Source organism: Bacillus rossius, chromosome 8 (genome assembly GCF_032445375.1).
Source record: "Bacillus rossius redtenbacheri isolate Brsri chromosome 8, Brsri_v3, whole genome shotgun sequence".
NCBI lineage: Eukaryota > Metazoa > Arthropoda > Insecta > Phasmatodea > Bacillidae > Bacillus > Bacillus rossius.
In genome coordinates this window covers 28,119,456-28,145,203 of record NC_086336.1, presented here as the reverse complement: position 1 = coordinate 28,145,203, position 25,748 = coordinate 28,119,456, and the positions used below count along the sequence as shown (strand labels likewise).

At 34.6% G+C, this 25,748-nt stretch overlaps 1 protein-coding gene across 1 annotated transcript; it reads right to left on the bottom strand.

The window, feature by feature from the left end:
• Positions 1 to 18,584: 18,584 nt before the first annotated feature.
• Positions 18,585 to 24,131, bottom strand: LOC134535289 (uncharacterized). Its single transcript, XM_063374357.1, has 2 exons — positions 24,040 to 24,131; positions 18,585 to 20,246 (listed from the first exon to the last, which is right to left on the bottom strand). Exons 1-2 carry the CDS (start codon positions 24,121 to 24,123, stop codon positions 18,855 to 18,857), a joined length of 1,476 nt encoding a protein of 491 aa, XP_063230427.1. The 5' UTR covers positions 24,124 to 24,131; the 3' UTR covers positions 18,585 to 18,854.
• Positions 24,132 to 25,748: the final 1,617 nt, after the last annotated feature.

Sequence of the window (25,748 nt, the reverse complement as noted above, 5' to 3'; positions counted from 1 at the left end):
GCGTTCTTTTCGAATTCGCTTCCGAATGTGCGCCTTTTTGTTGACTGCGTGTCCATTGTGTGTCTTTAATGGCAAGTGTTTGTCCAGATGTGTGTCCTAGATAGTTAATGTGTGTCCAGATGTGTGTGATACATAACTAATGTGTGTCCAGATGTGTGACTAGATGACGAACGTATGTTCGACTGTGTGTCCTAGTTGACGATAGTGTTTTCTAAATGAATGTTCGTAGTCAAATCTGTATTAGGGATTAAAGTTTTAGTGGTACAGAAACTCTTGGTCTTGTGTTAATCGTAAAATATTTCTCCGGGATTGTTGGTTCTATAGTAAGCATAAACATGCTGGGTTAGTTGGTCATTTTGCTTGTAATAGATCATATCTATATGTAGTTCTGACAGCTCAGACTCTCTAGTCTTGTTTCTTGTAATAAGTCATATTCGTTTGAAAGATATTAGAAGTTTTGTTCGGAGATGCTTAGCCAATATGCTTGTATTTGGCACTCTGGTAGTCATAAGGACCAGCGAATATGTCTCCTAGGTAATCGTCGTGATAGTTATATATTTATTCAGCCAAGCAGTTGTCTTTAATAGAGTTATTTTTCAAAGTGAGAATTATTGATAAACTCGAAGAGAAGTAATGGAAATAAATTACTGACCAAGACTCGAAACCAGGACGGAAATGGATCCAATGAGTCATTACATTAAAAAGTGATTATTAATTAATTTTGTAATGTTACTCCAATTTTTAAGTTAACAATAACACTTTTTCTATAAGGTGAACCGAATGACATAATCGGCTTACTGCAGGCTAATAGATTAGTATTTTAAGCCTCTTTAAGAACATTTCACCAAATAAAATAAAATAAATAAAGCTAAATTTTTTGTATCGATCAAAACCTAGGACAGGACTCGATCGAATCACTCATTTTACTAAAAAATAATTTGTATGTGTTTTTAATTTCCCAGAACATATAGTTTAATAAGTAAAAATATTCTATATGGTGGCCAAGAAGGGGCCCAAGATGGTGGATGATACGAATACATGGTGATTGGCACTCTAATGGGTAAAAAAATTACCTAACATGGAGACCGCGCCCTCTAGCAGACAATGTGTGCACTACATGACAACAGTGCTCTTAGTAGAAAATATGGTGGTAGCGCCTTCTATCAGACGATGAGGTAACTACGGACACTAACGCTCCTAGTAGAAAGTATTGTTAATAAAAATGGCCGCTCAGCTTCCAACAGGTGATGCTATTATAACTTCAAAATTTAAAAAAAAATTACGAGTCTGAAAATGTGAGTTATTTTGATACACATACCTTATTTAATCCTCGGTCTGGTAAATGACTCGATGGCCATGTGGTCAAAGTCGTATGTTTTCCAGTTCGGAGGTCCGAGCTATCATGTTTTGAATCACCTCGCTTCCAATGTATTTTGTATGAACAATTAAATTTAATATTGTCGATAAGGGTCATAACAACACTGGTACGTAATGGAACATCGACCTTAAGTGCATGAGACAGATCCATGCTGGCACACACTAGGAACAAACAGCGGAAACAAAGATGACGTACATTATGTCATCCAATATGGCGACATCCAGCAGGAAAAAAATATGACTACTGTGATGTAATCCAAGATGGCGACCTCCAGCAGACTAAAACAATAATAGTAATGTCTAGCATACTAAAACCATATGACGGCATCCAAAAGACGAAAATAACATCGCGGATTCCAGGATGGTGGAATCCAATAAGGGTTAAAGTTCTAATCGGAATGACAGAATCCAAGATGTTGGAACCCAAAATGGAGGAAAACGAAATAACGGACGTAAAGTCATCTGTGCATCGAGTCATGAAAAGTTAACTAAAAGCAAGAGTTATTTAACTTTAATTTATATGGCTGATTTTTATATATATTTTGTAGAATATTATTCTGAATTCGTATCGTAAGTTTCATTACAAAGTTATATTTCATCAGTCAGACAAATTATAGTGACCAAACATCCCCTAAACACAAAAATTATTCAGCCAGGAGTACGAGCGCGAGAGCACTATGCGCATGCATCTCAGAGTAAAAAATTTAAATGTATTAAAAATACTTACTGCTTTAGATCCAAGATTTTTGCATCTCTATTTCAATAAGATGAACTTCAACATTAAGGTTATAATTAATAAATATTGAAGTAAAATAAATTATTCAATATATTTGGGATAATTTATATATTCGGAGCTATTTAGTTTTATTAGGAATTATTTTTATGTTATTGTAAAATAGATACCAGTTGGGATAATTTTAAGAAAAAATCATTATATTGAAAAAATATTTAACTATGAATAATTAAAGCAAATATTTGTTTATTTTTTTAGTCATCGTAATCTTCGTCACAATAATTAGAATTTTCATCATTCATCCAATCATAATTCTGTCCCTTCAGTCATAATCCTCATCGTCATCAGTTATGTTGTCGTTGCTGGTAGCTTCTTCTGCAAAAAAACAGTTCACAGAATTAAAAAAAAAAAAACATTAAATTACAAATATAATAAATTTTAAACTTGAAGTCAAAGTATAGTACCTACCTGATTTTTGAAGGGATTCACTAACATTTCCTGGTAATTGGTCACCATCAAACCAATGAAAGTGATTCTGGTTATCTTCTAACCTCCACACATTGTTTTCAGGAGTAAGAATGGTTGGTTCTTTTTCATTTGCATTATTCCATATGCTAGAAATATAATTTGCTCGGAGAAATTGTTACATTAACTCAGTTTTACATGGCGGTAAATTGCTAGCATCAAAATTTTTTTAAAATTTTGGATTGAATTCTTTGTTAACATTAGATATGCTATAATTATTTAAAAACAGCTGAAGCCGGGCAGCATCAACGTCGAGTATACCAGGAACTCTATAAATTTCGCAGATAAATTTTTGGACTATTTTGAAAATATCTTCTTTTATGTGCTCATCGGTAAACGACTCTGGATATCCAAACTGCATAAAAGCTGCTGATATTCATGTTTCATCAATATATTAAATGGTTTTGTTTACCTTTTTTTTTAAAAAAAGGCAGGATTGAAGTCACACCCAGTCAATGCATGCAATCCTGGCAAACTTCTACACAAAGATGGTCCCAAGTGCTCGTAAACATTTGTCAAATTAATGTATCTTTGGTTATTTCCGGTGTCTGCATTTAACCATACATTTTTATCATAATTTTTCAAACTATGCATATGTCCTAACATAATTATCGAAATATAAGTATCAGAACATCTTATAACAAAATTTGCTTGAACGTCTATATTAAAAACATGAAAAACAATTTTAGTGTCAGCTTCTTCATGCTCTGGACACGATAAACTGTCATTTACATATAATAAAATTTTGTTACTATCAACGATGTAAGAATTACTTTGTTTAAAATTAATAAATATTCGTTGATTCTCAACAGATGGCACCATTTCATCAGAAGCCCAGTGCTGAATACAAAAATCAACGAGAGCCTGTTTAAAATGGACATTTTTGAGTTCTTTTAAAAAACCTGACGGTCTAACATGATCGGGTCCAGCAATGTTGAAATCCAGTTGAGTAGACTCTTGGCGAAGACCTTTTTCGTAGTCTTTGATCGAAGGAGAGAAATATTGATCAAAAATAACGTCATATCTTGTCGCTTTGAGCTGCGTTTCCATTAGTAGCATTTTTTTCGAAATAGCTCCAAACGTTTTTGGGACATTTTTCATGGTGTGAAGCAAAAAGGATCCATAAATTAATAAGATATCTATTTGATCAGGTGAATTGTGTCCTACACCTTTCTCCAAAGATTTCATCAAAGTTTATTTCTGGGTACCGAAATTATGGACTTCTCAATCGCTCTGAAACGCATGCATAGTGCTCTCGTGCTCGTACTCCTGGCTGAATAATTTTTGTGTTTAGGGGATGTTTGGTCACAACAATTTGTCTGACTTATGAAATATAACTTTGTAATAGTTACTTTAATAACATATTTAAAAATCAGACATGTAAAAATAAGTTAAATTCGTTAATTTTTTGTGGAGCTTTAAATCGTCTGACAAAAGTTCTGGTTCATAATAAGTGTCTGACACTTACGATACGACTTCAGAATAATATTCTACAAAATATATATAAAAATAGGCCATATAAGTTTAAGTTAAATAACTCTTGCCTTTAGTTAACTTTCTCACCTGATACCTGCCCAGTTGTCACAGGGCGAGCTCCACAAGCACGCAGGTATTCAAATCACACGAGACGCTACTGAGAACCTAAGGTTTGATCTGTGTAAAAATAAGTTATGTCTTATCGCTCTGGGATCTTACTCTAAGATTACGAACGTTTGTTTACAAACGGTATTGAAGTTATACTTCTGTAAGCACTATGGGGGTGAAAATTTTAGCATGGAACGGCAATGCAAAAAAACATCAAGTTCAGGTTTAACGTGGTGATTTATATAATGTGCATGTGCTTGCGATCTGAAGTCATTCAAATACAGCCGACCGCGTTGGCAGGATTAACTAGCCTGTCTAGCCCATATACCCTTTCATGAACATCGGTGGACAGACTAAGCGTATCGGTGTGCCAAATAAATATTTGTGATGGCAAAGTTTTTATGGAATATATTTAATAAATAATCACAACTTGAAAAATACGTTGTAATTGTGGAATGACATTTTTAATAAAAAAACACTTCTGAATTTTTATTAATGTCTATACCTATGGCTCCGGTAATAAGGGCATGCTTTATTAATAACATGTATCCTGGCTCGAAACCTATGACAGGGAAGTTTATTTGGTTAGTTTATTTTACAAACATTATTTTTCGCATTAAAATTTTAAAAAGTTACTCTTTAGTGTAATTTTTAATTCATTAAATAAATTTAGTTCATTGATTTAGTTAATTCACACTAGATAGGCATACAAACCTATTTTTAATATATCTAAGATGGCGAAGGTGACGTCACAACCCAAGATAGCGAATGGCTCCTCGGATCCTCAGCCTGAAGCCTGTTTACGGTCCTACCGAAACATTCTACTACTGACAAGCATTACATATTTATATTCATTTTCCTGCCATATAATATTATGGTTACCGCTCAAATCTCATAGTTATCCTATGCAAGACGAGAAGTGTGTGCGCCAGTCCACAGCCTTGCGCATACAGGAGATAATGTGCTACAAGCTGCAGCGAACGCTACACTTACCTTCCGAGTATACTTACACAAATTCATTCCCAGCAAAAGTTCAAGACTACTAGAAGATTTAGGACGGTAATTTGTTCGCTTAAAACTGCTTGTAAATGTTACTGTTTTTTTTAATTCTTAAAATTCCCAGTTATTGAATTATAAAATATTATAATCAACCAATCCTAGTTTTAATTAAGAATTTATGAAACGAAAATCTTTGTTTAAGAAAATATTTACTAAAATTAAAGCTTTTTTTTTTCCAGCAATCGAGATTGTATACAAGTTTGTATTTTAGGAGAAACCTGTTTCTATTATGACAATAGTACTCTAAAGAAAACTATGATTTGTTTTAAAAATCTAGATTTTTAAACAAGTTAGTAAACGTAAATAAGGTTTAGCCATAAGTCAGAAGCAATAAAGTGTAATTATCTTGAGATTTATTGTGCTTAAGAAGGATATTATTCTTGTTTAAGAACCGAATATTTAAGTATTAAATTTTTTAATGTTCCTAAACTTTTGATGGGACCTGTACACCCCTTGCTTAACGGCTCCCTTAAAGGACCGCCTGGCTGGACGCACGAGCTCTTGGTAACTGCGCGAAGACGCTAAGGGTGACACATTCTCGTGCATTACACGCTTCTTCGCCTCTACGTGCTACGCTTCTTCGCGTCGGTAACGCGCCTGTTTTGGGACTTTAAGTGATTACCCTGTAATTGTATGCTGTAAAATGCCATTTACACTACTGTGTTGACAATTTGTCATACATAAGAACGTCAGTAAAATATTGGGTAAATTTGTAGTGTACGGATTAGCGCCAAAAAAAATCGTACAACTATGAAATAACTTTCATTATATGCTATTTTACGTCCTCTTTTCATAACCACCTGCGGAGACAAAAAATTCCAATTTCTTTTGGAGATATCGCCGTTCTTATTTTGCAATACGAGACGTATGTAATCATTCGACCATCGCCATTTTATATTTTGCCGTGTGCGCGTGAATGCCTAAATAACACAAATTTTCCATTACGTAAGGTTAGTTACATTATAAATACTTCAAAATAAACGGAAATTAAAAATATTAATTAATTTTACTTGTATAGTTTTAAGTATCTATAATGTAACTGACCTGACCTAACAAAACGGGACAAAGGTAAATTAGGTCAGGTCAGCTACATTATAAATACTTTGAAACTGAACGGACATTAAAAATAATAAAATTAATTTTAATGGATGTTTAGTTTTAAAGTATTTATAATGTAGCTGACCTGACCTAACAAACCGGGACAAAGGATGAACAGTAGGAACTCACGTAATTTTCTTTTTACATGATGTAGTCGTTCTGGTGAGAGAACTAAGATGCACATAAAGTTCTGCCATTCCCGATTACACCCGAACAATTCACCTTCAGCCAACTTCGGGATTTGTTTTATTTTTGCGCAGGAAAAATGAATTCAAATATTAAAAGTGGTCGGTTAGGTTAGCTACATTAAAACACTTTAAAACACTATGGACGGTTAGTTATGTAAGTATAGCTACATTAAAATAAATAGAGAAATATAAATTTTAATAAATAAACCCGAGTTTGGCCGAAGGTGAATTTTTCGGGTGTAATCGGGGATGGCAGAACTTTATGTGCATCTTAGGTTTTCCTGTTCACGTACGTTGCTAAAAAATAAATAAAAAAAATCATACTTGTAAACAAGCAATATTAACGCCGCACAGGTGCACAGGATGAAAATTAAAAAATTCTATATCTCCTAAAGTATTTGGAATTTCTTATTCCCGCCGAGTTTAATGAAAATAGGATGTTAAAGAGCACAGAATAAAAGTATTTTCGGAATTTAAAATTTTTTTTAACAAATTCCGACCAAGTATGATAATCAAAAAATTCGATATCTCCTAAAGTATTTGGAATTTCTTATCTCCGCAGGCTGTAATGAAAAGAGGACGTAAAAGAGCATATAATGAATGTTATTTCAGATTTTTTTTGACGCTAATCCGTACACTACATATTTACCAAATATTGGTCTAGCCATTTCCACTGCCCGAAAAATACATGTTGAAGGTGAAACCACGAAAGAAAACTTGCATGGGCAATTGCAAATGCTGTTTGAAATCAGTTAATTTTAATAAATCTCGAGCTGCATTTAATGGCCTACCTCGGCGCTCACGTGGCGTGCAGAGCTTCAGGAAAAAACAACGCAATTTAAACTGCTCAAATATATCCGAGTGGGACATGTTTACAAAAAAGGATTTAAGAATCAGCTGAGGTCGGATAAGTAGTTTTGTTTATGGATAAAGTTCACCGCTGGAATGTCATAGTTGTAGAATGCACGACGAGATGACTGCGTGCAAGTTGAGAGCCGCGCGAGCGCACACCCCGGACTAGGTACCTCCAGACGCCGCCGGCGAGCTTGTACCGCAGGCGCGAGTCCCGCTCGAGCACGCCGAAGTCGAGGGCCTCGCTGAGGAACTGCCTGACGCGCCGCTTCTCCGCGGACTCGCCGCGCGAGCCCTCGGGGACCAGCGAGGCCCAGAGCTGGCCGAGCAGGGCCCCGCGGGGCCCGGCGGCCCGCACCGCCGCCAGCACGTCCCTGCGCCGCACCTCCCCCGGGCGGGAGCGCGCGCGTCCGCGACGGCTGGGCATCGTCACTCGCGCAAAACCACTAACCTCTTTTCTCTTCGGCAAAAAAAATTATTTCCTCAGTGGCCGAACACGGAATAAACAACTGATTTCAGAGAGAATTCAATTCCACGAAGCACTCGTACAAAATGGCATAGAGTCATAAAATCCATGGAATTAGGAATTATTCTGGAGACGACAAGCTGTGACCTAATATAAATCATTTTTTTTTAACTTTACCATCGCCATATTCAAAGCCCAAAACCATTGCAGAAATTCCGCTCGATCACGTGCGATGATAGTTGGTAAGTATTTAATAGAATATCCGTCAAACACAGTCACTTCCATAAAACTGTTCCCACAATGCCATCAGTGCTCTTCAGCCAAATTTTTGGGTGTCTCATTAACATGGCGTTGAAAAATAAAAGGTTACACCTTGTTACCATGTAATCATTAAGACGTGGTGACCCCCTGATAAATTCAGTGTGATACCAACTACTACATCACGATGGACGGAGACCATTAATGTCATCTATGCATCGAGTCATGATTGGCGTACATCAACTGTTATGAACTAGATTACGAACGTTTGTGTACAAACAGTATTGAAGTTATACTTATTTAAGCACACTTGAGGGTGTTTATTTTAGCATGGAACGGCAATGCAAAAATCACCAACTTCAGGTTTAACGTGGTGATTTATATAATGTGCATGTGCTTACGATCTGAAGTCATTCAGATACAGCCGACCAGATCACGTTGGCAGGATTAACTAGCCTGTGTATATTAGTTTTCATGAACAACGAGGGATGGACCAAGCGTATCGGTGTGTCAAATAAATTTTTGTGATAGCAAAGTTTATATGGAATATATTTAATAAATAATCACAACTTGAAAAATAAGTTTTAATTCTGAAATGACATTGTTAGTAAAAAAAACTCTTCTTCTCTATTATTCTTAATGTCTATATGGCTCAGGTAATATGGGCATGCCTTATAAATATCAAAATATCACGTATCCTGGCTCTAAACCTATGACAGGGAAGTTTATTTTGCAACAAATGTTTTTCACATTACAATATTAAAAAGTAACACTTTACTTCATTAAAGAATAGTTTTCCTAACTTCATTTCATTGGTTAAGTTAATTCACACTTGATATTCATACAAACCTATTTTTTTAATATAATGATAGCAATACTTATAAAAACAATAGAAGTGATTGATTGGGATGTATAAACACACACATATACATGTGTTTCCGTTTGTATGTTTGTTTCAAGTTTTTTTTTATAAAATCTACAGTCTAATTTATAGCATTATGAACAAAGAAAGGGAAAAATAATTTTTTTTTATCTCTAAAAATCTACGCCCATTCCTCTTTCTCAACCAAAAATCAAATCATTTGCACAATTGAAGTTCAAAATAAGTGAAACAATCTTGCCTACATCTGATTAAGAAAATTCCATTCCCACAAGTACACGCGTTTTTTTATTAATTTTCTAATATTTAGTAATTATTTCATGCACAAAATTATGCGAATACAAAAGAAAATTTAATAATGAAACTAGATCTTAGTGCCCAATGTCAGTCATATTTCCATGAAAATTTGTTACTTTCAATTTTAGTAACTTTTAATAATATAACTTATTTTATTTTATTTACTTATTTAAATATTATAGACCTTTAAACAACACGTATTATGAGCGTATTCTTTTTCTTGTTAATTTTTACCGCTCTTCGGAAATATATTTGTTTACGGATGAATATGCACTGACAATATATTTCGTAAAACTCAAAAATTTTATTTTATTTAATGTATATAAACAATTCTCTTACTAGATAATTGTTTTGACTGTTTGATATTGTCAAAGTCAAGCCTATGTAAAGTAATAAGGTATTTCTAAATACCTTACAAAATCATGTTTTACACAATATTACTTCTAAAATTCTGTATACTCAAAAACTATTGCTTTGAAAGTTACACAGGATATTTTAACAAAAACATAATTCAAAGTCTAGCAACAGAAAATATAGTATTGTTTGAAATAAACATACATTCATGCAAAGCCCCCTGGGACGATACAAAAATTGTTCACTGCTGTGAATATAGCAAAAGTTTATTTATTGTCATTGGGGATATAAATTAAGTAAACGTCTAAGCCTAACGATTGAGTTCATTATTACCTAAAAATAAACATGCGTGTGTGTCTTTTAGTAGACTCGTTAGTGATGTGTAACATCTAACCTCGGTAACGAGCAAATTCATATGTTTCCACTTTGAAAACCACTTTATAATTACGAGCGTGATAAATATATGCGAAATATGTTTTCAAATACTTTTCTGGAAGCATATCACTCGTACTTTGGGCATCCGCAGCATTAATTCGCTGCCGGAATCATAAAGGTGGCAAGGTCGACTATTGAACAATTCAGATACCAGGCGAAAATTTTACACTGTTATTAAAATGCTCCGATAAAAACGAAAAACATCGTCTAGATGGTTTTTTAGGTGGTGGTGGTCGTTGTGGAACTGGTGAAATCTGATTACAGTTGTAGCCTACATATAATAAAACCGTAACATTAAAAATGCTAAACCCTGGGTTTAGAATAAATTGTTATATATTATTTTAAAAATTCCACCCATCTTGTTAAAAATCATCAGAACAGTTAATACCTACTATTACGTTTACCTTTGTCTTTGTTAACTGCTTGTTATTCATTTCCATCGTATTACTTTCTGATACACATTTCTGGCGCATTCACGAAATTACCACCACAAAACGCCTTATGCCGAGAGCAAAGATGGTATTCATCAAAAATCAAATTCGTAGAAGTCGTGAAGTTTTTTTTTACTAAGTAATTACAAATAAAAATTAGGCAAAACACATTTTTAAAGGAGAAAATTTGCGTCGGCATGTAACTATCCGTTACTTTATGTTCAGCGCTAACACGTGCGGTTTTATTTAGACACCTTGGACTTCTGACATGACAGCTTTTCCCAACGCACACTTGAGCACCTTTCACGCGCTAGCGGTCCGTCAGGTGACTGGAGAGAAAGGCGTGGTCATCGTCCGTTGACCGCCGGCATGTTGGCTACCCTGCAACGGTCAGTCGCACGCGAGAAACGCGTTGTTACTCACGTAACGTCTAGATGGTTGTTTAGGTGGTGGTGGTGGTCGTTGTGGAGGTGGTGAAAGCTGATTACAGTTTATAATAACATGTTGTAGCCTACATATAATAAAACCTTAACTTATTCTGTCTGTACTTGAAATACGTTTTTAAATTTTGGTGGATTTGGTAATAAACAGTGAATTTTTTTTACTGCTGTATGGTTATGTCGAGATCAAAACGTACATCAGGAGAAGGGTGCTCTGTGGAATGGTGGTCAAGGGGGAATAGGGAATATTATTAGTCTGACAAATATATGACTAATTTCCAAGTTTTTCATCGGCATGTTTGTTACAGTTGTGAATCTTCATTCAGTTCTATATTGTAGTTCAATATATAAAAACATATTTAAGCAATACAATTACTTGCCTAAAACATAGGTGGCAGCAGTACACGATAAAATGTTTGCATTGAATACTAACTCACTTGCATACTTGCACACTTGTGTAATTTCGCACTTGCATTTTTGCTCACTCGCGTATTTTCACACCTTCTTATACACTGGCATACCTAAAACATCGTATGTACGCTTGTGAACTTGCACAGTTGTTAACATATTGGTGTGCCTTAAAAATTTATTGTTCCTCTATCACACAAACCATCCAATTGATATTGATGTAACTTATTATGATCAAAAATAATACTTGTAAAACAACATTTATAACTTTCTCATCCAAATGAATTAAATTGTTCCTCAGAGTTACTTTTTAACTACTATACGCGAACGAAGTAACGGACTCTAATTATTTAAATAACTAATATGGATTATTTTTTATCATAATGATTATTCTTAACCAAAACCACGGTAGTTAAAAAAGTGTTTACAACGGCACTCCCTAAAATGATAGAAATAACCTGCTCTCTAAAATTCTAAACACTTTATTTAATGGTTTTCTTGTTAAAACATTGTATTAATTAATGCTGTATTTTCATAAAATTTAAAATGTACTAAATGTTTGAAGAACTAAGTCACTGAAGGGAATTTGTGTAATTGAATTTTTTTGTAGCAGATTTGTTATGACATTGTATATTTACGATGCCCAAAATAATATTACATTACTAAAAATATTTAGTTTTTAATTTTTCTCATACCTTGTTTCGAGTAGATTTTTGGATACATTGAAGGTTTGTCTCATAAACCTAAAGCGCATGCAAGAAGTATTTATGCCCAGTAGTCTGACACGTAGGGGCCATGCAAATGCGGATTTAGGCAATCAAGCTTGCGTGGTTTTTATTGCGGAAGAGAGGTCAAACGATAAAAAAAATCATGCATAAAATCAACCTAGATTGATGTCTAAAATAATAGCTATTTAGAACTGACATCAATATAAATTATTGAGTTTTCTCTGTACATTTTGGTTTAAGGCCATATGTTACATTTCCATACAATTTCAGCTTCAACGTGGTAATTGGAACAGAAAGCTCAAAAATTCTACAAATATTATGATAATTATAAATGCAGCAACCCCTTATTTAAGGAGACACGTGCTATTCGGTTAGCCCGAGTCAGACGCCCAAATAATACGAGTTAGGAAGCATCGTCGGATTTATTTTATTTTGTTCCATTTTCTCTTTCTAAATAATAAGAGATGGATTGTTTAGGTATTTACACTGAATTTAATCTCGTTTTTTTTCCGGCGAGTAGGTGTTAATGTTAGATCAGTTACATAAATTATAGGCATGTAATGTAGTTGTGTAATATTAAGATTATCGCAAAAAAAATCGTTTTTAAGAGGTTTTTATTTAACCACAAAACAAGTTATAGTTAAAATTAAAGTTTGGTTAAGTAAGTTTAACGATATTTAGATTAACTTAAATCTTGAAAAAGTTTGCAAACACCAAATTTTGTTTTGTTTATTGTGACCGCGAAGCTGAATGAGCGAGTGGCGTGCTCCGCATGGGAACGGGGATAGATCCAGGAATGATAAATCGTAGAATGTCTAGTAGGCTGTACCAAGGGGAGTCGGTTGGCGGCCACTAGGTTTTTAGTGCTGCTCTCTCGCGGCAGAAGCTGCTACTATTACGCCAGCTGGCAAATGGCGCGGACGGAGAGGAAAAAGAAAAAGTGAATGTATAAGTGCCGTTAAGGATGGTGTGTTCTTCTCCATCCAACACTTCATATAACAATGTTCTGTCGAAATACAGTGGAATAGCCGAGTAAATAAACCCAATCAAAGACCACGTGCATAAAAAAAACTACATAATTTCATAAACCGTCAAATTCGAGACGAGTTAAGGTGGGTTTACGGTTGAAAATTAAGGATTAAGAATCGGTCGTGTACCTAAGATATAAGAATATGAATAATAGTGGAATGGTTTATGATTGCTATGTAGGTTTTTAGACGGGTAGTGTGCAAATCATATTATGGGAAGCACTATTGAAACACAGTAGTGTGTGTTAGCGCCAAATAAATATTTTTTTTTTTGGGGGGGGGGGGGAGAAAAGCAGGTTTTTGTTGTAGTACAAAAGGAATAGAAAACAAGTAATTATTAATATAATGTCTTGAAACGATAAGATACTTAGAAGAAAAAAGCAAAAAAAAAATACTTAGGCCTATCGGAATCGTTGGGTTATTTTATTTTATGATTCCTGAAATTAAATATTTTTGATGTGTTCCTAGAAACTTTTGCTATTAAACGAGTTTTTAAAAATTCATTTTAAATTATTAATATTTTTTTTACTTAATAGTTAAATATTAGTGACATTTATTTATGTACGAATTCTATATTGTTACAATCTGTATTGTTGTAAATTTTAGGTTCAATCGTAACCATATGTTTTATATAGGTATATCCAATTTCCCCACGTATAAAAATACCACATAGAACAAATATACGATCTGCAACGATTCCTTACCGAAATACACTTAAAATGCAGACGATGCATACAAAAATTCAGCCCATATAACACGGCAGCATCCTCTCCCGTTTTCATTGGCTGGAATTAACAACCACCAAGTCAATAATAAAGCATGCCATCTCTTGAAAATATTCCTAAGGCAATAGTTTTATCTTTGAATATATATACTGTATAGAAGTCGTGAGTGGATAGGATTTACTTTACGTTTTTCAGAAGCGTATGAGGAGCAGCTTGGGAACTTCACCGCTGCAGTGCGCTGCCGTAACGCCCTGTATCGTGTCTTAGTTGTTATGTACACGTTAGAGCGCAGAACTGTCGCCCGCTGTCATTCCCCGCACCCCCCACCTATCATTCACTGCAGCTCAAGGTTGTTCTACGGGAGGGGGAAAGGGTGTTTGAAGAGTTCGACACTTGTCCGCTAGGGACCACCACAAGTCGATGCCCTAGAGATGGTGGCAATTGCGGCGGTGAATTAACCAACTACCTCAAAACCGTATTAGAAATTTTAACCTGGGCTGGCGACTTCTATACAGTATATATATTCAAAGGTTTTATCAATGTGTACTGACATTTGTAAACAAGTTTTTTTGTAAAAAACAAAACAATAAATAAATATCACCAACCATCACCATATTCGCTGCTTTTCCGCGTAAGAAAATATGTGCACGGACTCAACTGGAACCCGATGTGTATTTCCTTGGTGGGAAGGTAAAAATTCTGGAAGAAAATCGCATCACCATGGTGCTTTTTTAAAATCGCTTTTGCATTAGCGTTTACATGCCATGCAGAAAATAAGTGTTCCAGGTACCATATACAAACCGAGATTATATAAATGTTCTCTACTTCTAGCATCATATTTTTTTGTGGTTTAAGAAACAGTACATGACTGCTCTTAATTTCTACCATCTTTGGGAAAAATAACTAATGCACAATTTTAGACCATTGTGGTTAAATTTGAAACGGATACAATTCACAAAAACAATGTATTTTTGGACCGATTGTAGACAAGTATTTTATTTTTTTTATTTTTTATATAAATAGTTTTTAATTTTTTGTAGTATCAAATGTGTATGCAATGGCTGAATATATTTAAATTTATTTATAATTATACTGGTTTTTGGTTTATGTATGTTTAATTAAGTAGTTCTGATGCTAATTTTTGTGTTTTATGGTTGATAATTTCATTCTGAATACGTTATATTAATTTTTAGGAATATATACATGTAAGTTTATGTGGCGGATGTTGCAAGGTCATATCGATGTCGACTGGACTCTTAAGTCCATCCGTTCATTAATTCAACTGTTACGTGTATATCTCACCATGGAAGCGTTTGAACGCATTTTCTTATCGCCGTCCAATAAATAACAAGAATGGCGCTGCGCATGATACGTAACGAAGTTAGTTGTTGCGTTACGAAATAACTCGCGTGACGAGCCCACGCACGGGCGCGTTCCGGAAGTGCACTGGTTTCTCAGAACCTGTCGCAAACTTTCACCGCCGAGATCAGATCACGTCCAGGAAGACTCGTTTTCCTCTTACAGCCGGAAAACAAGACAGCGTTACCGTACCTCAGGAGTACTATTTCTGAAGTGAAACTTCTTTGCAGCTGGTGGGCTATGTCGAGGTGATGACTTATCGGAGCGTGAGTAAAGCAGAGATGGGAAGTGGGAATATTTTGCGCCACACTCTTCGTTATCAGGCAAGCGTTGGTGAAGTGACGTTGCTGTATCGCATTTCGCATTTTTCGTAACGCTTACACATTGCAACGCACTCGTTCTGCTGACCGCAAATATTTGTGGTCACCACCCGCTGGAAACACTCAGGCTATCTCACAGCTGCACATATCGTTGATATAGTGGTCTTTATTATCTCACTGCGCGCTTAATTGTTTAGCGTTATGGCACAAGTGGATTATTGAAGTGTGAAGTTTCACTTCCAACGTGGCCAGTTGCAGCATTCTGCTCTTCGATCCGCGATCCAATTATCCTAGCCCAAGCATGATCCAAGAATCATTCCTCTAAACATTGCGCCAGCACATACCTACTGGGACTACATGATTTTCGTTTGCGTGAACTATAGCTAATACATTTTCAATCTGCGACGACAGACAGCAGCAGTGTCAAAGAAATGTAAGGTGAATCTGATTTTCTATTGGTGGGCTGAAACTATATGATTCACAACAATCGATTGTGACACGGTGAGAGAATAGTTTAAAGATTGCAACGTACACAGCATGAAATGCAAATAATTAATCATTTACTGGGCAACATAATTATTCTTATAGTACTAAAAGGAAACTGTGTAAATTTCATAATAAGCAGCTGAGAAATATATTGATCCAATACTTACTTATCAAACAGAAATCTTACATATTAAAAGTGAATAACATTTTATTAAATGTACGCACTAAAATGCAAAATTTGATTTTCATTTTTTACGTTAAATATAATATTTAGTTTAAGAATATTAGGATTCACTTCAAACATGTCTAAACAAGTTCATCATGAGATATTGAAACCATTCTAGCAACAGGAGAAAGTTATTAAAATAACTTTTTAAAAGCCACGATGACACCTATACGCAGTCGGCCACTATTTTTCACGGCACAAGCCAAAGTATAAATATGTTACAGAAATCAAAATGTGTGCGATGCCTTCAAGCGAGTAAGAAGTGGAATTTCGCAGACTGGATCTACTACTACGTCAGGTCACTAACGGTGCTACAGGTAGCGATGTTTCTACCATCTTTGTTTTCGGCAAGTAACTTCATATATAAAATATGATACATAAATTTGCCATTTGAGGGGTTTTATCATTAATGCTAGTACAGTATCATTATACGTTATCTCTAAGTTTGACGTTTTAAAATTTTTATAAAACTGAATTTTTAGTTTCAGCTTCAGGGCAACGCCAAACACAATTAATTGCGGTCGCTACAAAAGCGCAAGTAGAACGTACATGGTCCCAAATTTCCATTCAGTTACACCACTCTTGTTCTGATCGTTGCACTTACCGTAACGCTCTGAGATTTGTAATTTATTTCCATACTTTATTTATTGATATGCTATAATAGTCTGATAGACTCTACTAACCTCATCATTCTCATCATCATTAACTATATTATGATTAGATTTTATTTATACGAAATAAAAAATAAACTTCTTCTAATAACTAAGAAACAAATGTTTGAAGAAATACCTCTGAAAACTGTATTTCTTAGATAAAATTTTTAAATCACAATGTTCTATGGTCACATTTATGTACATGAACACAATTCGAATTTATTGTATCAAGTAAGGCTAAAAAAAACCTCTTCTAGAATTTTCGCATTAAAGGAAAGGAGTCTTAAATAATTATTTTTAGTTACTTACAACTTCAGTCTGCAACAACATATTTGACAATAGTTCACATTCTTTTTATTTGATAGTGTTCAGTACAATACTGAAATATTTGGACTGTTTTTTAGTTGTTGTACCCATCTATCACTAAATGAAAAAAAAATTATCTTAAAAATTGGCGCAGCCTTATAAAATAATTTAAAATTAATCAATTGCCAAAGCCATTTGTTTATTATCAATTTTACTCAAAAACGTAAGTCAACAATAGTAGTTATCAAAATAATTATAAAACCTATTAAGTATTTTTTAATGTGTCATACTCAGGTCATAAAAATAAATATTTTTATACCCTGGTAATTAATGGTTCATGCTATAAAATCGTGACTTCTCAATTACCTATCCTCCAAAGTTCTGGGAAGTTACCTATGCCTGGAAGTAACCTGTGTGTGGCTTAGACACATTCTTTCCCGCAAATGGTTTCAGAACATAGACATGTATTTTCGTTGGACAGTGTTTCTGATGTGATTTATTACTTTTATACTTGCTTCTTAATTATATAAAATACAAATTTACGATTAAAATCCCTAAAGGTTCCTAACACAATGTGCAATAACCAAAGTTTAAGGTTTACATAACAAATAAAATGAATATCTTTTTGTATTCCCAAACAAATCAATTCGCAATTTATGTCTATCTGAAAGTATTTTCGCAAAGTTTGTTTGAATGATAAGTGTAGCATGTATTTTAAGCATAATATGAAAGAAGTACAGTATATGTATGTGACCCACGTTGTAGAATATTCAAACGTGTAAAAAAGGTTTTTATATTGTACTTCTAAAAAGCACTCTGGTGATAAAGTAACAAACTAAGTACTATCAAAAGGCATTATTCTTTTAGAAATAGTTTTGTTGGTTTTATTTCTTTGGTATGGAAATAACCGCTATCAGAATAGTCCACAATTGTTTTACACTTAAGCAACAATAGTGTAGAGTAATCATCATTTAGGTGTATTCACATTACATTTTAATGAAATCTGTCATTCCCAGACGTAATAAATTCATTCTAGAAACATGATTATGAATAGTTTTACCAGAGAAGATATATGAAAATAAATTTAAAAATATTTTTGAATTTTAAAGGAATATTACTTATAATAGTATTATTATTTAATCTTTCACAATGTTTAAAGTAAAAATTTGTGATAAAATTTAGCTGCAAACTAAAAGCTGAGTGATAAAGAATCGATAAAATTTAAGTTTTTGTGTCATATTGTCAGTTCAAACCTTATTAATAAATTTGATAGACTGCCAATATTGGTACCTCATTCTTCCAAAAAAAAAAAAAAGTTATTCATATATCTGGTTGGTTCAAAGGTGTTTAACGTATAATTAAAAAATAAAATAAATAATCATTTATTATGTTTAACAACTTTTTGTGTACAATTATGTTTAAAAATGTAAAATATTAATAACTTTTTGTGGTAGTTTTACTGTGTTGTTAATAAAGTGCAGCTTTCATTTATGCTGATTATGCAATATCTAATTTTAAAATTAGAGTTATACATTTAAAGGAAAGCTATTTTTATTTAGCACTGGAACAAAAAGAAATAGACTAGACGAACCAAACAAAAAAAAATGTAAACGAAACATCAGTCTCTCTGGCGACATATTACCAGAAATTTTGGCCAATGAGTCCATGGCCAGTATTGTAATCACTATAAAAACTTCCCGCAGCATCAGGGAAGCTCTGTTGTGGTGCTATCCCTAAGCTTCCTCCAAAGCCACCGAGTGTCTGGTAGTTCCCGAGCTGGTGGTGGGTTGGTGCTGGAGAAGCAGTTCCTTGTGCTGACTGTGGCGAAGAACTTGCAGCAGGACCACTTTGAGAAGGTTGGCTGCCTTGGGCGGATGTACTGTCTTGGCCCGATGAGGGACTACCTTGATCAGGTTGACTAAGTTGAGTAGAGGAGGAGCTAGCTTGCGCGGAACTGCTTTGGGAAGCTTGTACCGAAGAGGTAGCTGATGCCGATGAGGCTCTACCAATAACGGTGGAAATAGCAGATAAACCTGAGAGCAGAAAAGATATCTTCCCATTGGGGTTTGTTTTAACTGGTGGCCTAGGTGGCTTCGACTGCTCAGGAGATGGTCCCTGCTGTGAACCATTTTCCTTGTTGCCAGAATCTTGAGACACTTGTGGCCCTTGGGTTTCCCTACCATTGCCATCATCAGTTGTATCTCGATCTTGTCCTCTATGGTACTGTTGTTGAAACTGTTGAATGTTTCCTAATCCATTGAAACCCACACTGTAAGGCCCTTGAGACTGGTGAAAGTTTCCTGGGCTGCTAAATTCCCCTGTTCCCTGGTTTAATTGTTGCTGGAAGTTTTCAAACCCATTAAAATCCCCATTGTTTTGGTTCTGTTGCTGCTGAAATTCTCCCAGCCCATTTAAACCCACATTAAAGGGTCTCAGTAGCTGTTGGAAGTTTTCAAGCCCGCTTAAACCACCAGTGTTCTGGCCCTGTTGTTGCTGGAAGTTTCCGAGCCCACCTATGCCTTCGGTATTCTGGCCCTGTTGTTGCTGAAAGTTTCCAAGCCCACCTAAGCCGGCATTATTCTGGCCCTGTTGTTGCTGGAAGTTTCCAAGCCCACTGGAACCCACCGTGTCCTGGCTCTGTTGTTGCTGGAAGTTTCCAAGCCCACCTAAGCCTGCAGGATTCTGGCCCTGTTGTTGCTGGAAGTTTCCAAGCCCACCTAAGCCTGCAATATTCTGGCTCTGTTGTTGCTGGAAGTTTCCAAGCACACCTAAGCCTGCGGTATTTTGGCCCTGTTGCTGCTCGAAATTTCCCAGCCCATTGGGATCCCCACTGTTCAGACTGTAGTTGGGCAGTCCTTGGTAGTTGCTGCCACCAGAGCCCAAAGACTGGCCGTAAAGAGTTCCATAACCTGTGTTGTAAGGCAGAAAAGCACTCATCTGGTCTAAGGCTTGATGATTAGTTGTCTGGGCGGCAGTTGGGTGTGGCTTTTGTGTCCACAAGCTGATGACAACCAGCCATACAGCCAACATCTGTAACAAAATAGTTCGCAATAATACAACCTGATATAATACTTAATGAATAATCATATGTCTCGAAATTCAACCTTTAATGTAAATTAAATGTAGTCTATCATGCTAACAAAAAATTGTAAAATGTTTTCTCAAATATCTTACTATGCTATAAGCATTTTTATGAATTGCACCTTATGAATAACTGATTATTGACACTTTAAAGTTTTTTATTTTTTTCTAATTAAAGACTTTTTACTGTGAAATTAAAACCATATTAATAATGACTGCCCCAGGTGAGTAAATTATTTTACCAAATTCAATCAAGATATTTTCCGGCCGTGTAAAATACAAGTTTCTATTTTAATTTGTAGTGCAGATACTAACATGAATACATTTTAAAAATAAACTATATTATAATACAAATTGTCTGGAAAACGTTTTATTTCAGTTGCTAGGTTCTCCTGTTACCAATAGTCATTCATTTCGCTCAAGGCTTCTTTCTCTTCTTATCACCGCTCATTTTCTTTCTATGACCTCGTTCAAGAAGAGTCGTTAATACCTTATTTATTTATTCTCTTGATACATATTATTAACCTATTTGCTTGTATTTTAAAAATTACTGGATGAAAAGCGATTGTTTTCTTTCTCATTTGAAATTAATCGCTGTGACATCAGAAGTTAGGTTCACTATTTTGATTTCCTGTATACCTTTATTTAAACCATTTAATCTTAATGGTATCTTTAGTAACCATCAAGAATTATGAGTTACATATTAAAATGTTTCCTTCGGAATAGTAGATTGATTCCGGAGGAGAAACTGCAAATGATTTAAATTCGCATTCAGTTAAATACAGGTCATTGTAACGATTAGCTTGGCTCTAATTCTTTAAATAAAGCTCACAGCGTCAATACTATATTAGCTCACTGTACTGGCAAAGTGATCTTTAGGCTAACTTTTATTCTATAGCCTCTAGAAGTACATTTAACTAAACGAATGTTGTACCTTAAAACTAGCTTTGTATGTAATTTAAAGAAAATTGGATTTGATTTCTATCTCAGGTGTCAAATTTTCATTGAACTTTTATTTGAATATCAAAAAACATTCAAATGTTTACTTTTATTTCTAAAAATACACCACTATCAAAAAAAATAAATAAATAACTTGTTAACGAACAAACACTAAGCAATAATACGAATGCAGACATCAACCAACAAAATTTATCGAGATTAACACTGCAACAGTAACAACTCAAGATATCCTCAAAGAAAACCTCTAGCCATACATTTTAAAATGCAGGATTAATCCAAACATAAAAAACTGTAACCTTAATAAATTAAATCATAACTGCAGTACATACTAAGATCTCCTCCAATCCAGGACCATCCTAACCACCCAAAACCATAGTAATTTTGCAGTCATCAGCATCATTAACACAATTATTGATATCCTTTTTCTTAAGTAATCAGTTTACACTAAAGCTTCCTATTTGTTTAAATCAATAATTCCATAAATATTGATTACTCTTAAAAATTAAAATGAATGTTAAAAAATATAAATACTAATATTAGGTTTGAAAGGTTTGTGCAATGGGAGTGAATGACTTGATGTAGGCTTTTGGACATACGCCATTGCTTAGCACATGTATGTCTGCAGAAGAAAACTACAAAAAAACAAAAATGACAAAAAAAAACACAAATTAAGCAAAAATTGCTGTTGTCAGGATTTAACGCCACACAATATTCCACAACAGGAATATGGTCAACAAACAAGGAAAAAACAAAGAAAAATGTACTAACAGAACGAAAAAACCCCCACAAAGGATGACGGCACAAAAAATTCCGAACCCAAAAAGATTCAACACAACAGTTGAAACGAGACAAAAAAACACAGCAAAACGAAAAGACGAAACAAACACAATAGTTTTCCAAAAAAAAAAAAAAAAGAGAAACGAAAAAACCCCCACAAATGATGACAGCACATAAAATATTGAACCCAAAAAGATGTAGTCCATTTTCTGATCAATACCCTCATTTTTCCAGCCCCTTCTCAGTCGCACCTGTGTTTCCGTACCATGTGCGTCTCTGCCTGAGGACGGGAGCAGAAAGCAGTTCCCGAAACGTCGCTTGTTTCTGTTTTAGAAAACTGTTGTGTTTGTTTCGTCTTTTCGTTTGGTCGTGTTTTTGTCTCGTTTTGACTGTTGTGCTGAATTTTTTTGGGTTCAATATTTTTTGTGCTGTCATCATTTGTGGGGGTTTTTTCGTTTCTCTTTTTGTTTTTTGTTTTTTTGGAAAACTATTGTGTTTGTTTCGTCTTTTCGTTTTGCTGTGTTTTTTTGTCTCGTTTCAACTGTTGTGTTGAATATTTTTGAGTTCGGAATTTTTTGTGCTGTCATCATTTGTGGTTTTTTTTCGTTCTGTTAGTCCATTTTTCTTTGTTTTTTCCTTGTTTGTTGACCATATTCCTGTTGTGGAATATTGTGTGGCGTTAAATCCTGACAACAGCAATTTTTGCTTAATTTGTGTTTTTTTTTGTCGTTTGTGTTTTTTTTTTGTAGATTTCTTCTGCAGACATACATGTGCTAAGCAATGGCGTATGTCCAAAAGCCTACATCAAGTCACTAATATTAGGATTTAAAATATAAGATTCTTGATTGTATTTCTGTTTGCCATTTAGTTAATAACTATTAAATTTTCTTAAGAGAATAAAATAATTTAGACAGAAAATATTATAGCAAGAATAAGACGGAATTAAATGTTTTAAAATAACATCTTAGCATAGTGTTAACCTAATAAAATTCGATGAGTAGATTGTTTTATCCATAATTTCTCTCTCAGTTTTAAATGGTAGATTTGTTGCTTTACGTTTTTTCTATTGCTTGTGGAACACAATTTCCAGTTACTTTCAACACTTTATTGCAATTGAAAATGAATTTTCAAGAAACAAAATGAAAAGAACTTTGAATTAATTTGAGACCACGACATTTTAAAACAATAATACCTTGAACTTTCATCAAATTGTTAATGCAAGACGTCATGTTCATGTAGTGAGGGTCGCTAGATCTATCCTAGCGCCATGGGAAATTTAAATGTGTTATAACTGAGTTGATAAAAAAGTGCTATCGTATTCGTAGAACATTATGTTCTTGGAGGTTCCATCGTGTTAAACAACTGCCAATTTTTAGCATAACTATGCAAAACGAAACTAAAGCTTGATACGAATAATCAAAACCACCTTTGGGAGTGGCCATGCGTACATTACAGCAATAACACAACGTGATGCCAATTTTTTCAGGCTATGGTCAGTGCTATGTTTGCGGGCACCCGAAACATTGGATAAAATATAGGTGACTGTATTTCACCATCATAAGGGTGGTCAAACACCATTTCCACAATATCTTTGTTGTGTCGCAGTTGGAAATGTTGACGTTGAAAATTTTTTAAACTACCTCACACCATGCCATCACCTTACAATTTCTAACTTAGTGAATTATACATATTCGGGAATGTCCAGAAAATGGGAAAAGAGAGGCTGCCTAGGAAAATGATAGAGTAGAATTACACAGGAGAAGACCCCAAGGAAAACCAAGGAGGAGATGGAAAGACCAGATAGTTAAAGGAGTGCATGAGACAGGAGATAATTGGAATAAGTTAAAGGACGAGGAATGGTGGAGAGACAGAGGAAGATGAAAGCATTTTATTTTTCTGACCCAGCCACAGGTTGAAGCAGTTGGTGATAATGCTGATGATGACATATTCGGGAATATTTTTAAGTATATTTTGGAGTGAGAAAAATGAGAGCAAGTATACTCACGAAGCGACGCATCTCGGCAGAAGTGTGGCATTCACTCGTACGATGCGAGAGGTTATGCAACCTTACGCCCTCTCGCCCTTGCATTTATACGTCTCCTGGAAGCGGTTGGAAGAAAGAAATAAAAACTTTCGCCGTCACTTTGAGAGGCCGTTCGCCGCTACGGGTTCGTCCACTCTTCCCTCCCAGACTGCGGTCATTGGCGCACCGCCTGACATTCTCCTCAAGCCACCAGGAAATATTTTTTTGTCAGGCAAACCTGTATGGCCAACGTTGGTCAACATACAACGCTGCAGCGCGTTGTTGAATGGGATTGGAGCTGTTTAAATGTGTCAGCTTGGTTCTCTGTCTTTCCTTATACCTGTTTTAGTAAATATTGTACTACATTCTCATCCACAAAAATTCACTTTCAAATTATGCTATTCTTTTTTAATTGCGTAGTTTATAAAAAAATATTAAACACTAATAATCATGCTTCCATACGACCATTTGTCAAAAGGTTTTAGATTTTCTGGCTAATGAGACAAGGATCTTTGGTTTCATTCCCAGTCGGAACAAAGATATATCACTTGTGTAAATATTGGTGAGTCAATGAAAAAAGTTGGCAACTAAAAGAAACATATATAGGTATTTTGCTTTTACCAATGTGAGAAAATGGTACATGACAACATTTATTACGTAGTAAACATCAATAAGAAATATATTTTTCATTTCGTGACTACTTCTTAACAGAGGAACCAAGCTCTTCGCTTTAGTTATTCCAAATCACAAGAATTCAGAAACTAAACAAATCAACTTCTACCGATGACTCCATGCTATTTCCTTCTTTGGTCCATTTCTGGGATTTGTGTTGCTTCTCCAGCTTCTTACTGTGGAAGGCAAGGATGATTCATCGTGGTATCATCTCGCATAATCCACGCGAGTCACGCCAATGGCGGGGGATACAAAACAGCCTCCATGATTATCAGCACATCATCATAATCACCATTCTGGTTGTAGCAGATTAATCTGAACGAGTTACAAACTGTACTGTTGCAGTGAAAACTAAACTCCCTAATACATGAAGCTTTAAAAAATATATCCATACCAAAACAGGGTGTCTCTTACACTATATTTTCTTATTTTGTGAATTGAACAGAAATAATTATATGAAATGATCGGTGTCTCTAAATTTTCATATTTACATGCAAGCAAATTTAACGCTACCAAAAATATTTGGGAAGTAATACTGTGTAAAGATTTTTATTCAGACATTTATGCTTTGTGTTCCCTGTAGCTATATTAATTAAAGTTGTTTCTAAACCGTTTCATTTATAGCTTTCCAGAATTAACTGCACAGATTATTAAGCATACTAAAATTAAATAAAGTAAAATGGTGATTATTCGATTACCTTCACCGTGATTTAAATAACCTATGTCGGTATATTTTTTTTTTAATTTGCGCCAATTTTCGTAAGGTTTAAAAGAAATATTTATTATTGTTTCCAAAGACGTATTTCATACATTCGAAAGCAACCATAGCAATGTGTTGTACAAATTTTACAATATATTCTTGTAATATAACAAACTATATCTTGGCAACAGTTTCCAAAGGAATTTTTTGTAAAATAACAAGAAAATGTTTTCTGAGTATGGGAATGTTTATTATATCTAGTTAATCTAAAATTATTTTGACTTAAGGTAGAACAATGTTTTAAGTGAACAAAGTATTT

Excerpts from the sequence above, each read along its gene's own strand:
- LOC134535289 (XM_063374357.1), bottom strand. The coding sequence starts at position 24,123 with ATGCAAGGGCGAGAGGGCGTAAGGTTGCATAACCTCTCGCATCGTACG. Across the intron at positions 20,247-24,039 it reads CTGCCGAGATGCGTCGCTTC|ATGTTGGCTGTATGGCTGGT; the intron begins GTGAGTATACTT and ends ATTTTGTTACAG.